Here is a 15,856-nt window from a genome sequence, read left to right on the forward strand (position 1 = left end):
GAACAACACCATCCTGCACTGAACAACACCACCCCGCACTGAACAACACGATCCCGCATTGAACAACACCATCCCGCACTGAACAACACCATGCCGCACTGAACAACACCATTCCGCACTGAACAACACCATGCCGCACTGAACAACACCATGCCGCACTGAACAACACCATGCCGCACTGAACAACACCATGCCGCACTGAACAACATTATGCCGCACTGAACAACACCATGCCGCACTGAACAACACCATCCCGCACTGAACAACACCATGCCGCATTGAACAACACCATGCCGCACTGAACAACACCATCCTGCACTGAACAACACCATCCTGCACTGAACAACACCATGCCGCACTGAACAACACCATGCCGCACTGAACAACACCATTCCGCACTGAACAACACCATGCCGCACTGAACAACACCATCCTGCACTGAACAACACCATCCCGCACTGAACAACACCATGCCGCACTGAACAACACCATGCCGCACTGAACAACACCATGCCGCACTGAACAACACCATGCCGCACTGAACAACATTATGCCGCACTGAACAACACCATGCCGCACTGAACAACACCATGCCGCACTGAACAACACGATCCCGCATTGAACAACACCATCCTGCACTGAACAACACCATGCCGCACTGAACAACACCATGCCGCACTGAACAACACCATTCCGCACTGAACAACACCATGCCGCACTGAACAACACCATCCTGCACTGAACAACACCATCCCGCACTGAACAACACCATGCCGCATTGAACAACACCATGCCGCACTGAACAACACCATCCTGCACTGAACAACACCATGCCGCACTGAACAACACCATGCCGCACTGAACAACACCATGCCGCACTGAACAACATTATGCCGCACTGAACAACATTATGCCGCACTAAACAACATTATGTCGCACTGAACAACACCATGCCACACTGAACAACACCATGCTGCACTGAACAACATTATGCCGCACTGAACAACACGATCCCGCATTGAACAACACCATCCCGCAGTGAACAACACCATGCCGCATTGAACAACACCATGCCGCACTGAACAACACCATGCTGCACTGAACAACATTATGCTGCACTGAACAACACGATCCTGCATTGAACAACACCATGCCGCACTGAACAACACCATCCTGCACTGAACAACACCTTTCCACACTGAACAACACCATGCCGCACTGAACAACATTATGCCGCACTGAACAACACCATGCCGCACTGAACAACACCATGCCGCACTGAACAACACCATGCCGCACTGAACAACACCATGCCGCAATGAACAACACCATCCCGCACTGAACAACACCATGCCGCATTGAACAACACCATCCCGCACTGAACAACACCATCCCGCACTGAACAACACCACCCCGCACTGAACAACACGATCCCGCATTGAACAACACCATCCCGGACTGAACAACACCATGCCGCACTGAACAACACCATTCCGCACTGAACAACACCATGCCGCACTGAACAACACCATGCCGCACTGAACAACACCATGCCGCACTGAACAACACCATGCCGCACTGAACAACATTATGCCGCACTGAACAACACCATGCCGCACTGAACAACACCATCCCGCACTGAACAACACCATGCCGCATTGAACAACACCGTGCCGCACTGAACAACACCATCCTGCACTGAACAACACCATCCCGCACTGAACAACACCATGCCGCACTGAACAACATTATGGCGCACTGAACAACATTATGCCGCACTGAACAACACCATGCCGCACTGAACAACACCATGCCGCACTGAACAACACCATGCCGCACTGAACAACATTATGCCGCACTGAACAACATTATGCCGCACTGAACAACACCATGCCGCACTGAACAACACCATGCCGCACTGAACAACACCATGCCGCACTGAACAACACGACGTCGCACTAACAACACGACGCCGCACAGAACAACACGACGCCGCACAGAATAACACAATACCGCACAGAACAACACAATACCGCACAAACAGTTTTAGATAATATTACGTCGCAGTCATGTGACGCGGACATGACGTCAATAGGCGGAACTCACGGCAAAATTATAATCCGTGGGCGTGGCTTGCAACAGGAAGTAGGAAAGCGGCAGTTCTGGCAAACAAGACACAGCTGTTAGTAACACGATGACTAACAAGGCAAATATTTTTGTTTTCAGCTTGCAACTTGACCGTCTAGAGCGTACAAGGTAATTACAACTGTTTTTTTTTAGCCCTGAAAAGCAAGGGAGTGTGGCGTTTGGGAGGAATGTCGAACTCGGCGTCTGCTTCCAGCCACAGACGCCAAATTTCGACGATTATTTCGACTGGTCAACGGTTGTAAATTATTGCGTTGACTAAAAACTTTATTTAACTCTACTCTTAACTTTGCCGTTTCAGATATGCGGGTATTACACCGCGGAAATGACGTCAATAGGCTGAACTCTCGCCAAAATTCAAATCTGTGGGCGCAATGGCCTTGAGCGAGACACCGGATACAAACACGACGATTATCAACAGAAATATCTTTATTTTCCGCTTGCAAGTGGACCGTCTAGAGCGTACACGGTAAGTACAACTCATTGTGTTTAAAAAGATTTACGTTTGTGTAGTTTGCGTTGCGTTGTATCTGTGAATGTTGGTTGAGGCTAAATGTTAATGTTTAATTTCATTCCTTTAGGTTCCACGGTGTTTGTTGGCTGTATGTTTTCCACTGCAAGAAGAGGCTCGTATCATTGACCAGCAGGAGCTACAATGGTGAGTACCCCTTTCGTCTTCCATTTATGTTAAACACTTCCTATTTCATGTCTAACAGTACTCGATTTAACAAATAACCATAAATAAATACAGTGTGGGCAGTCACGTTAACATATGTGATTATCCTGCCTAATATGTTTATCACAAATATGTCACTAATCACTAATATGTTTATTTGTTTATCACAACACCTTTGGACCTTCAGCAATCGATTATTTACCTTCATCTACATAGAGACAGAACGATGGTGTCTTAAACATCTCATTCATTTCACCAAATAACTTCACGCAGGTGGATAACGGCCGTCTCGGTCACGCTATGTTGCGTGATGCAGTTTTGAAGAACCAAATGCATTTATTCAATGAATAAGTCAAGCTAGTTCTATGTTTATGATGTTGTAAGTTACGGTACCGATTGAAGTTGAGTTCGAAGCCAGTGGAAAACAGCGCTGCGTTTGTGCTCTCCAGGTACAAATGTTGTGATCTCTGACTGACGACCGGGCGAGACTCGAGTAAGAGATGTCCAAACGAGCTCCGGCAGGGCGGGCCAAGGCGGAGCGAACGGACGCCCTTCAGGCCGCCAATGACGAGCTGAGAACCAAACTGATGGACGTCCAGTTAGAACTTCAGCAGGAGAAGAACAAGGTGAAAACCTCAACAGACAGACACTGCCTGCCTGCCTCCCTGCCTGCCTCCCTGCCTGCCTCCCTCCCTCCCAGTTTTCCCGATGTAGATTAGACATGCGTGTGCCATGACTGTGTCAGCCTACATCAACAAATGCACCGAGGACGTCAGCACCACTAAGAATATCATCACCCGGAGCAACCAACGACCCTGGATGACTGAGGAGGTACGTCAAACGCTACGAGCGCGGAACTCTGCCTTCAAGTCTGGCGACAAGGAGACACTGAGGACAGCGAGAGCCAACTTGAACCGTGCCATCAGGATAGCGAAGCGAGACCGCAGTCGAAAATTTCAGGATCGTTTCCACGACGTCAAAAACATCAGGAGTATGTGGCAAGGCATACGGGCGATTACAGACTACAACTCACCCTCCCCCCCCCCGGTGGGTGTAGTTGATGCTGACTTTCTAAATGGTCTAAATAACTTCTTTGGGAGGTTCGAGGCACTAAACGGCACTCCAGCAGTTAAAACTGTCCCCCATCAGGAAGAGGAGGTACTCTGCCTTGACTCCGCCGATGTGTTGAAGACCCTGAGGAGAGTCAACCCCTGTAAGGCCCCTGGCCCCGACAACATTCCTGGGCGTGTGTTCAGGGAATGTGCAAGTCATCTGGCTGGGGTCATCACAGACATTTTTAACACCTCGCTGGGCCAAGCCACAGTGCCGGCGTGCTTTAAGACTGCCTCCATCATTCCGGTGCCGAAGAAACCTCAAATCACCTCATTTAATGATTACCGGCCTGTTGCACTGACTCCGGTTATGATGAAGTGCTTCGAAAGGCTGCTTAAAGGTCACATCGTTTCCAGACTCCCCCTATTATTTGACCCGTTCCAGTTTGCCGACCGGCAAAACCGCTCCACTCAGGACGCCATCTCCTCCGTTCTTCACCTGAGCCTGGCTCACCTGGAGGAGAAGAACACCCATGTGCGGAGGCTGTTCCTGGACTTCAGCTCAGCGTTTAACACCATCATCCCACAGCATCTGGTAGGAAAATTGGAACACCTGGGCTTCAACACCCCCCTTCGCAACTGGCTGCTAGACTTCCTCACCAACAGACCTCAGTCAGTCCGGGTCGGACAGAACACCTCTGATGTCATCACCCTCAGCACAGGCTCCCTTCAGGGCTGCGTCCTGAGCCCCCTGCTGTGCACCCTGATGACACACGACTGCGTCCTCAGGTTCACCACCAATCACATCGTGAAGTCAGCAGACGACACAACGGTGGTGGGGCTCATCAGAGACAACAACGACCTGGACTACAGAGAGGAGGTGGAGCAGCTGGTGGGCTGGTGCAGAGAAAACAGCCTGATCCTGAATGAGGAGAAGATGAAGGAGATCATCGTCGACTTCAGGAAAAAACAGCCTCACCACGCTCCACTGATCATCAACAGCTCAGCTGTGGAGGTGGTCAGCACCACCAAATTCCTGGGGGTCCACATCACAGAAGACCTCACCTGGACTATGAACACTACGGCACTGGTCAAGAGGGCACAGAAGCGCTTGTACTTCCTGCGGAGGATGAGGAGAGCCCACCTGCCCCCACCCATCATGAGGACGTTCTACAGGAGCACCATAGAGAGCATTCTGACAAGCTGTCTCTCTGTGTGGTGTGGAGGCTGCACCGCCTCCGATTGGAAGAACGTGAGGAGAGTGGTGAGGACAGCAGAGAGGATCATAGGGGCTCCTCTTCCCTCCATTCAGGACATTTCATCTCAGCGCTGCATGTCCCGTGCCCGTAACATCATCAATGACCCATCACACCCCCACCATGGACTGTTCTCCCTGCTGCCCTCTGGGAAGAGGTTTGCAGCATCCGCTGCAGGTCCACCAGGTTCTGCAACAGCTTTTTCCCTGCTGTCATCAGACTGTTGAACACTAGAACTGTTGAGCTCTAAACTGAACTCTGCATCACACATTCACAGAACTGTACTTTATGACACTACGGACCTCTATCTTGCACTATCTCGCACTACCAACTTTACTGAACTTGTATAAACCCTTTAAATAGAAGTTTAATACATGGTTTAGCATTCCTCTGCACACTCTTGAATACTGTTTTGCCTACTTGCACTATTGCATAATTATCACTGCTGCACTTTATACTTATTTTTAATATATATATATATATATATATATATATATAGTATATATGTATATATATATATTTTCATAGGATATGTTACTTCTATTCAACTGCAATATCACTACTTTGTTGTAAGACGTATGCAACGGAATTTCGTTTTGTATGCACCATGTGCAGACAAGATGACAATAAAGTTTGTCTAAGTCTAAGTCATGTCAGGTCAGCTGTCTGGAGAGAGAGAGAAGTCAGGACCTGCGGGCGGAGCACCACCGTGCCACCGCCGCCATGACGGAACTCAAAAGCAAACTCCATGAGGAGAAGCAGAAAGAGTTAGCCATTACCAGGGAGACATTACTGCGGCAGCATGAAATGGAGCTGATGAGAGTGATCAAAATCAAAGATGGAGAGATCCAGCGACTGAATGCCTTGGTCCTCAGCCTGAGGGACGGCTCCATGGACAAGGTGATCCGCTCTATCCGTGTCTGACTATCCGCACGCCACGTCGGGCTTCGATGCGGCCGCTACCGTATTGTGTAGCTTGTCCCCAGTAAGCGTCGCGGCGCTCCGTTGCGGTCTCAACGGCCCGGTGTGGCGCAATGTCTGCTCAGGTGAGGAGGGGGGGCGCTTTGCTGGCGGAGGTGGAGGAGACGCGGCGGTGTCGGGAGACCGAGCGGTGTCGCCTCCACCAGGAGCGCGGAAGAAGCCCTGGCAGCGGCCCAGCAGGCCTGGCAGTCCCGAGCGGCCGAGCTCCGATCGGCTCATCACCAGCATCGGGAGGAGCTGAGCCGAACCAAGAGAGACTGCGAGAGGGAGATCCGCCGACTGGTAGGACTGATCAGATGCGCGGTGCGTGGCTATGTTCCCAATTTCGTTGTATACCTGCAGTGCAATGACACCTAAGGCATTCTATTCTATTCTATTTCACAAGAAGAAAATGTCCGGTTGCTCGCTTCGCTTTTGTCACAGCAAAGGTGTTCTAGTCGATTCCAGAAAAAAATTGGCCGGTTGCTCTCTTTGTTTTTGTCACAATTCTGGCAAATGAGTTTGCCCGCCTGCCTGAGCGCTCCCCGTTTGTACATCCAGACGGATGAGATCAAGCTGAAAGACAGAGCGGTTAGTGTTTTGGATGAAGCCCTGGGGCCGGCCACGTCCACCGCCTTCAGCTGCAGACTCAGGCTGCCGAGCAGCAGATCGCTGCCCTGAGGGATTCCCAAAGGGCGGGCCTAAACTACCCTGGAAGTGGGGTCAACGCCGCTACTAGCAATCCTCTTCATTGCGTAAGCCACCTCATCACACACTTGCAGTACGCATGACTTAGTTCGTTGCTGGAGGAAGGTAGCACAAAAACAGTTTTGAACTTTGAACGAGTGCTTGTGTGTGTGTGTGTTGCGGGGCGTTTTCAGTCTCAGGAGGATCGGGACACGCGACGGTTTCATCTGAAAATCGCTGAGCTCAGCGCAGTCATCAGGAAACTGGAGGATCGAAACGCCCTGCTTTCTGAAGAGCGCAATGAACTGGTAATTTATTGACGGCACGCTTGAAGGTTTGCGCTACGTTTGATGCGCGCCATCCAGCGAGGCACCCATTGCGCTTGCTTATTAGTTGAGCGGCGCGGCGAGTCGGTTGCCTGGTAGATGTCTTTTATTGGGAGCCAAAGCCACGATTCCGTTCAAACCGATGCAAAAGGAATGGATACGTTCTGGCCCGCGTGTTGTGCGTCTTTCACATCCCGCACTTCATGCTTGCAGCTAAAGCGACTGAGAGAAACAGAAAGCCAGTTTCTGCCACTCCTGTACAAAAACAAACGCCTGAGCAGGAAGAATGAAGAACTCTCGCTGGTGCTGTGTCGCCTTGAAAACAAAGTGCGCTTTGTCACCCAGGAGAACGAGGAGATGGCAAGCTTGGTAAGTCGACGCGGACAACGGCGGCGTGCCAACAGAGTCCACTGCATTTGTGTTCCACAGAGAAGGCCTAGTTCGCTCAATGACCTGGACCGCGGTTGCGGCCAGCAGGACGGTGAAATGGAGTTCCTTCAAGTTGTGGAGCAGCGGCACATCATCGACGACTTGTCCAAGGTCTTCAGGCAGGCGACTCGGTGCACGTACGGCAGCGCCGCGCTCGCTCGCTGTCGCCAGGAAACCTTTTCCGTCCAAAGCTTGGCCGGCGGCCGCCATCCAAAAAATTGGCCCCTTAAATTCCGACCTTTCAAGCAGGAGCATTGTGCGCACGCGTTTGAACACGCTTTAGACTTGTTTTGCCGTTTTCAGCAGCTCAAAGCTCCCGTTTTGTCAGCGCCTTTGCCACTCGCTGTGCGCTGAAAACGACGGACTTGCCCGGCTGCTCAGCCCGTCAACCATGAGCCGCGAGCGCGACGTCATTGTCCGTAGGCAGCTAGTGGCAAAATGCACCCTGTTAGAGTTGCGCTCGCTCCAACTTATTTTGCAAGAACCACACGGGAGACAAGTAAGTTCTTTTGGACACCTGCAGGTGGAGAGTCCATCCGTTGTACGAATGAAGTCTGACTCTCGGCTCCTGCACGAGCATTTTAATTAAGAGAAACAGGGTGGGTGTAAGAGTGGATTGAATAGAGGAAGCCCTTGACCTCTAGTCAAAACATAGCAAGGGGTGTTTTACGACTTTGTGTAGGAAGGGATAAGCGATAGGGATAAATAAGGGATAAATAATATTATTTATTACAGGTCGCAGTCAAAGTCAAAGCAACACAATGATACGATAAAGATAATCTGGAAAACCCTGACACACCCTGTAGTTGTCACTTTTGGAAAAGACGAGCGTCCCTCCAATCATCGCCGGTGACGTGTTTTTCAGGCTCTGGAGACAGGAGCTCATGTCAGAAATGTCATTGTGAGTCGCGTTTGTTTCTGCGCCGGAGCCGTTCGTTCCCTTTGCATCCAAAGAATCTCAAAGGCGGATTATTTGTGTCGACAGGAGAGAGATTTGCTGCTACGATACCGACGTCGAGAATCTCTGAGGAGGAACAAAGCGTGAGGTCCTGCAAGGTGAGTCTGTTTGTTTGCGGCTGCTTGGTGTTGCGCAAGATGAAATGGCCTTTTTCTCGCTATCGTTCCTCTCGTCGATTCATCGTGAGGTGTCGCTTCAGTTTGTTCAGAGAGATGTTTGCTTCCGCGCCCGCAGGTCATCGAAACATTTTACGGCTACGACGAAGACGTGTTGGTGGACTCGGACGGATCGTCCTTGTCTTTTCACACCGACAGAACCCCCGACACGGAACCCGAAGAGGTAGCCCGCCATTTCTGCCAGCGTATTGACACCAAACATTCCTCTTCAGCCTGGAATCGGACTCGTCTTTGCGTCGCGGGTGCTTTGTCGCCGGTCTGACTGATTCTGGTACTAGTGCTGTGTTGCATTGGTGTGTGCATGAAGAGGCGGAGCTTCGCTACCGCCAGCTGACGCAAGAATATCAAGCGCTGCAACGAGCCTACGCTCTGCTAGCCCAGACCAGCGAAAGGGGACTACGACGCCGAGAAGGAGATCAAGGTGGCGCCCCTTCCCGCAACCCCCGGCCGGGTCGCAGCCTCCCCGTTCTCACCCAGCCTCGGGTGTTCTCTGGTCTGAAAGGAGGAGGAGGAGCCTCCCTCCTCCTCCTTTCAGACCAGAGAAAAGCTGATGGTAGAAATGGGTCACTATCAAAGCAGAGTAGCAGATCTGGAGTCAGCGCTGAAGCAACAAGGACAGGTAAGCTCATCAATGAGCACACCTTTTTCTCAGACAAAATAGCTACATTCTTCAGTCACTCATCCGTCTGGCATTACTGGTCCCTCGCAACCCTAACCTTAACCCGAGGTCCCAGAACACCTTACATTGCTCCTTGCGCCTTTCCCCCGGACATCGTCATCAGTGATCTGATGAAGAAGCTGGACATCCTGGGCTATAACGCCGTAAGTGTATGTCGAACTCCTTATGTTCGCACTCCACGAGACTCGGCGGCTCAAATGTGACTTTTGGAAGGCTTTGCGCTGAAAGAAGCTTGTTGACGCTGTGCCTTTGGGCTCTTGCAGAATCTCACCAACGAGGAGCAGGTGGTCGTGATTCACGCCAGGACCCTTCTCACCCTAGCCGAGAAGGTAACGCGCACGTCCACGCACGCTCTCGCATTCTGCTTATGTGACAGCAGCCTTTCCTCAGTGGTTAGAATACATCAAAGTGACCAAGTCAGCACTTCAACAGAAGATGTTGGACATTGAAAGTGAGAAGGTAGACAGACACGCGACATCAGCCAAGGGGAACTCCGGCAATGTGCCCCAACAATTCTGACCTTGAGCTGTGCTAGGATATGTTCTGCAAGCAGAAGGGCTACCTGGATGAAGAGTTGGACTTCAGGAAGTGTTCCATGGACCAGGCTCATAAGGTAAGCCGCCCTCAAATCTCCCGCCGGACCACTGATGGACGAGGATTGCGGCCCAGAGGATCCTGGAGCTGGAGGCCATGTTGTACGAGGCGCTACCGCAGCGGGACTGCCCCGCCACGGACGGCGAAAAAGCCAGCCACGCTGGCGTGAATGACGTGCTGACGGCGGATCAGAGAGAAGAGCTTAGGAGCGCCGTGGACCAATGGAAGCGAGCCCTGATGTGCGAGTTGAGGGAGCGCGACGCTTGCATCCTCCAAGAGAGAATGGATCTGCTGCACAGCGCGCAACAGGTAAGGGCCCAAAGCCAGCCCGGCACTTACTTGCACGCTTACTGGCTTTTGAATGCCACTTTCCATTTGTCCGTCCTAGAGGAACAAAGAGCTGAAAGAATTCATCGAAGCTCAGAAGAGACAAATCAAACAATTGGAGGAGAAGTTTCTGTTTCTCTTTCTATTCTTCTCCTTGGCCTTCATTCTGTGGCCCTAACACCAGCTGGTGAGTGAGCTCCAGCGGCACCGCACTCGACACCTCCGATACACTGCCAGCCGGTCTCAGACGTTGGCAGACGCTCCGATGCCAACGTATACCCCCCGCCACGGTGACAGAGGCACCGCGTCACACCGGCGCTCATCCAATCAGAAGGCAGGAAAAGCAAATTCACATGCAGGGCACTTTTGAACCAGAAGAGAGCGCCACAAAAAACGGTTGTTGCCCCAAACGCGCACTAAAAAGGGTCAGAATAACAAGAGTCCCACTGGCCAGCCGGGGCCACCCGTCCAGCTGTTTCTTCAGGGGGGAAAAAAATTGGAGTCACCGGTGAGTACATTTTGCATTTAGCTCTGCTTTTCTGCTTCTGTCTTCAAGTGTGTGGCATCCTGCGATCAAAGAGTCAGCCAACCCCAAAGCGGTTGACCTCAACGTCCCACCACCATGCCTACCAGAGCAGGTGACGTGATGCTTTGGACATCCTTCCGTCTCAGATGCCCAAAAGTACTCTTTGCCACATCTGCGGCAATACGGTGTCTTTTCAAAGGTGCAAATAAATCCAGCGTGGGCGGAACACGCACGTCTTCGGTTTTTCCCGCTTTGTTTGTGTGACAGCTGTTGTGAAAATTTTATACAAATAAAGTTGTATAGTACAGGTTTGGCCAAGCCGCAACTCCCGAACCGCATGCGGCTCTTTTATGTTCATATCAACATTTGTGTGTGTGTGTGTGTGTGTGTGTGGGGGGGGGGGGGGGGGGGGGGTTGTGCGTGTTGGCTTCACTTGAGTTCAATTTGGTATTTTGGTCAAAAGCGCATGTGGTGAAATTCCACAAAGTAGGATGGGCAAACACATTTCTTTAAACTATGAGTGTCAATTGGGCTCTCGAAATGGCAGGGAAAAGATGCACAGCAAAACGAAAATACGTAGATGAACACAGGACGTTTTAATCAGAGTGGGAAAGTTTCTATTTTTTGTTGAACGTGATGGCAAACCATTCTGCCTGATATGTCAGACCTCAGCGCATTTCAAAGATTCAAATCTTCAGCGCCATGCACTTCAGCTCACTCCATGCTAACATTGATCAGGCGTCGAACCCGCATCATCATGCTTAAGAGGTGGCCATGCTAACCAGTGCGCCATTATGTCAACGCATAATAACTAAGTCTACTGGTCAAAACAGCGGTTACTATATGACGTCGCTACGTCGTGGTCACGTGACGCAGACAAGACGTCAATGGACGTGGGCAGAGTTAACTTGTTTAAAAGGGAGTAGGCAGAAGAAATATTTAATTTATTTAAATCTATTTTGAGTGCACACCATTATGCCAATGCATAACAACTGTAAATCTACTAAACAAAACAGCGGTTGCTATATGACATCTGCCACGTCGTGGTCACGTGACATACGTGACGTCGATGGGCGTAACTTTCGCCGGAATTCAAATCCGCGGGGAGAGTTAACTTGTTTAAAAGAGAGTGGGCAGAAGAATTATTTAATTTATTTAAATCTATTTGGTGTGTGCGCAGTTATGTCAATGCATAACAACTGTAAGTCTACTAAACAAAACAGCGGTTGCTATTTGACGTCTGCCACGTCGTGGTCACGTGACGCGGACGTGACGTCGACGCCTACTTTACATCCCACCGATCACAGGACTCCTCGGCTGCATAACCGTGCCCCCTTCCCAACCAATCGGATTTGCTATACGCGAAAACGACGCCAATGGAAAGAGCTTCCGCCCAAATTTAAATCCGTGGGCGTGGCTCGCAGCAGGAAGTAGGAAAATGGCGGCGATGTTGACAAAGACACAGCGGATGGTAACATACGACTAACAAGAGAAATATTTTTATTTTCTGCTTGCAACTGGACCGTCCAGAGCGTACACGGTAAGTACAACTCATCGTTTTTAAAAAGAAGTACTTTTGTTGCCCTGAAAAGCGAGTGAGCGTGGCGTTTGTGGGGGACGTCGAATTTCGACGATTCTTTCTGGTCAACGGTTGTAAATGATTGTGTTGATTAAAAAAGAAAACTTGATGTAACTCTACTTTTAACTGCCGTTTCAGATAGATTTGGAATTGCATCACATCCAATTTTGCCTAGAGCGTACACGGTAAGTAACACTCGTTGTGTTTAAGGAGATTTACGTTTGTAATAGCAGAAGTGTAGCCGCGTTGCGTTGTACGTGTGAATGTTGGTCCGGGCGAAATGTTAATGTTTAATTTCATTCCTTTAGGTTCCACGGTGTTTGTTGGCTGCAAGTTTTCCACTGCAAGAAGAGGCTCATATCATTGACCAGGAGCGAGCTACAATGGTGAGTAGCCATAACATTTATGTTAAACACTTCCTATTTCATGTCTAACAGTACTTGATTTAACAAATAACCATAAATAAATACAGTGTGGGCACTGAAGTTAACATATGTGATTATACTGCCTAATCTGTCACCGAGTAGATTGTTGCAAAGTAATATAAGATCCAAAGTTGTAATTCAGAATAGTTTTCAAAAGAAGGCCATTAGAATTATATACAAGTCTGATTACCCCGAACAAGCTATTAATTAAATCACAAATTCTTCAATTCAAAGATTTGGTAGATTATCAGACAAATAATGTCTAACAGTAATTGATTTAACACATCACGATAAGTAGATTGAGTGTGGGCACTCTCAAGTTAACCTATGTGATTATACTGCCTAATCTGTTACAGAGTATGTTGTTGCCAAGTAATGTAGAATAGATCCAAAGTAGTAATCCAGAATAGTTTTGAAGAGGCCATTAGAATGATAAACAAATCTGATTACCTTGAACATAATAACAAGCTAAGTGTTTAATATGTCCTATGAAGTCAAAATTGGGCACCATCATGTGGTGAAATTTGGAATTGCATCACATCCAATTTTGCCTGGGAACAAACAGATTACATAAATCTTAGTTTTGAATAAGCCACTCCTTCTCAAACAAGTAAACTCTGCCCATTTTGCGCAGTAGATGTTCTGTTAATATCTAGTATTTATACAAAGTCATAATTTAAATTGCTTTCAACCTTCATTCATCGGTTCAACCAACATTACTCGCTCTTCTTACCAACTTGTATTGATTTAACTAAGCGTTTAATACTTCCTATCAGGTCTCAAATCGAGATTTGGCAAAATACAATTTCAGCAAATCCAATTTTGCCAGGGAACAAAAATAGATTAAATAAACTAAATAAGTCCTCTTCCCATTAAATAAATCAGAAAAGTCTGTCTTGTAACCAGTCCTCTTCAAACAAGTAAAGTCTGCCCATTTTGTGCCGTAGATTTTGTGTCTATGCCTAGTATTTAAACAAAATCATAATTTAAACGACTTCTTTCCTTCATTCACTTTGGAAATTTGGAATTGCAGCAAATCGAATTTTGGCAGGGAACAAAAATAGATCAATTAAACTAAATAAGTCTTCTTCCCATTAAATAAATTAAAAAAGTCTGTCTTGTAACCAGTCCTTTTCAAACAAGTAAAGTCTGCCCATTTTGTGCCGTCGATTTTGTGTTAATGCCTAGTATTTATACAAAATCATAATTTAAAGGACTTCATTCCTTCATTCACTTTGGAAATTTGGAATTGCAGCACATCAAATTTTGCCTGGGAAGAAAAGTAGATTAAATAAATTTAATAAGTCTTACTACTTCCCATTAAATAAATTAAATACGTCTTACTTGTTCCCACTCCTTTTCAAAACAGTAGTTTAAAACGAGGGCCCTTCACTCAATCTTTAACCCTATTTATTCACCTTCTAGGCTAAGTGTTAAAGGCTAAGTGTTAAAGGCTAAGTGTTAAAGGCTAAGTGTTAGAGGCTAAGTGCCAGAGGCTAGGCGCCAGAGGCGAGTTTTTGTGGGCTGAAGTTTTAGTGGGGTTAGTGTGAATACAATCCAAAAGAATACAACAGAATACAATACAATAGAATATAATACATAGATTAAATTCAATAGCTCTTACTACTTCCCATTAAATAAATTAAATACGTCTTACTTGTTCCCAATCCTTTTCAAAAAAGTAGTTTAAAACGAGGGCCCTTCACTCAACCTTTAACCTCAACCCCGCACGTCACATTGTGTTGTATCTGTGAATGTTGGTTGTGGCCAAATGATAGTTTTCTTTCATTCGTTTAGGTTCCACGGTGTTTGTTGGCTATGTTTTCCACTGTCAGAAGGATGAAAATACAAAGTACAACGCTTGGACGTGGGCGAAGACGTCACCGGTGAGTCCTTCCTTCCTATTTATTTACCTTCTAGATGCTAGAGGCTAAGTGTTAGAGGCTAAGTGTTAGAGGCTAAGTGTTAAACACAATACGAACAACACAACGATACTGCACTGAACAACACGATACCGCACTGAGAAACACGATACCGCACTGAACAACACGATACCGCACTGAACAACACCATGCCGCACTGAACACCATGCCACACTGAACAACACCATCCCGCACTGAACAACACCATGCCGCACTAAACAACACCATGCCGCACTGAACAACACCATGCCTCACTTCACCGACACCATGCCGCACTGAAAGACACCATGCCGCACTGAACGACACCATGCCGCACTGAAAGACACCATCCCGCACTGAACACCATGCCGCACTGAACAACACCATCCTGCACTGAACAACACCATCCCGCACTGAACAACACCATGCCGCACTGAACAACATTATGCCGCACTGAACATTATGCCGCACTGAACAACACCATGCCGCACTGAACAACACCATGCCGCACTGAACAACATTATGCCGCACTGAACAACACCATGCCGCACTGAACAACACCATGCCGCACTGAACAACACCATGCCGCACTGAACAACATTATGCCGCACTGAACAACACCATGCCGCACTGAACAACACCATCCTGCACTGAACAACACCATTCCGCATTGAACACCATGCCGCACTGAACAACACCATCCCGCACTGAACAACACCATCCCGCACTGAACAACACCATGCCGCACTGAACAACATTATGCCGCACTGAACAACATTATGCCGCACTGAACAACACCATGCCGCACTGAACAACACCATGCCGCACTGAACAACACCATGCCGCACTGAACAACATTATAACGCACTGAACAACACCATCCCGCACTGAACAACACCATGCCGCACTAAACAACATTATGCCGCACTGAACAACATTATGCCGAAATGAACAACACCATGCCGCACTGAACAACACCATGCCGCACTGAACAACACCATCCTGCACTGAACAACACCATCCCGCACTGAACAACACCATGCCGCACTGAACAACACCATGCCGCACTGAACAACACCATGCCGCAATGAACAACACCATCCCGCACTGAACAACATTATGCCGCACTGAACAACATTATGCCGCACTGAACAACACCA

General features: G+C 48.5%; 1 protein-coding gene across 1 annotated transcript; it reads left to right on the top strand.

The window, feature by feature from the left end:
• The first annotated feature begins 9,613 nt into the window (after positions 1–9,613).
• LOC148378477 (janus kinase and microtubule-interacting protein 3-like) lies at positions 9,614–12,737 on the top strand. Its single transcript, XM_088367877.1, has 5 exons — positions 9,614–9,673; positions 9,735–9,803; positions 9,880–9,957; positions 10,014–10,315; positions 12,719–12,737. Exons 2-5 carry the CDS (start codon positions 9,780–9,782, stop codon positions 12,735–12,737), a joined length of 423 nt encoding a protein of 140 aa, XP_088224003.1. The 5' UTR covers positions 9,614–9,673; positions 9,735–9,779.
• Positions 12,738–15,856: the final 3,119 nt, after the last annotated feature.

This window comes from Syngnathus floridae, unplaced genomic scaffold (genome assembly GCF_059516105.1).
Source record: "Syngnathus floridae isolate MCC-2025c unplaced genomic scaffold, RoL_Sflo_1.0 HiC_scaffold_42, whole genome shotgun sequence".
Classification (NCBI taxonomy): domain Eukaryota; kingdom Metazoa; phylum Chordata; class Actinopteri; order Syngnathiformes; family Syngnathidae; genus Syngnathus; species Syngnathus floridae.

What these genes read in the sequence shown, in the direction of transcription:
- LOC148378477 (XM_088367877.1), top strand. Translation starts at nt 9,780, where the DNA reads ATGTTGGACATTGAAAGTGAGAAG. An exon ending in TGGACATTGAAAGTGAGAAG is followed by an intron (nt 9,804 to 9,879) that starts GTAGACAGACAC and finishes GAGCTGTGCTAG; the next exon opens with GATATGTTCTGCAAGCAGAA. An exon ending in CCATGGACCAGGCTCATAAG is followed by an intron (nt 9,958 to 10,013) that starts GTAAGCCGCCCT and finishes ATTGCGGCCCAG; the next exon opens with AGGATCCTGGAGCTGGAGGC.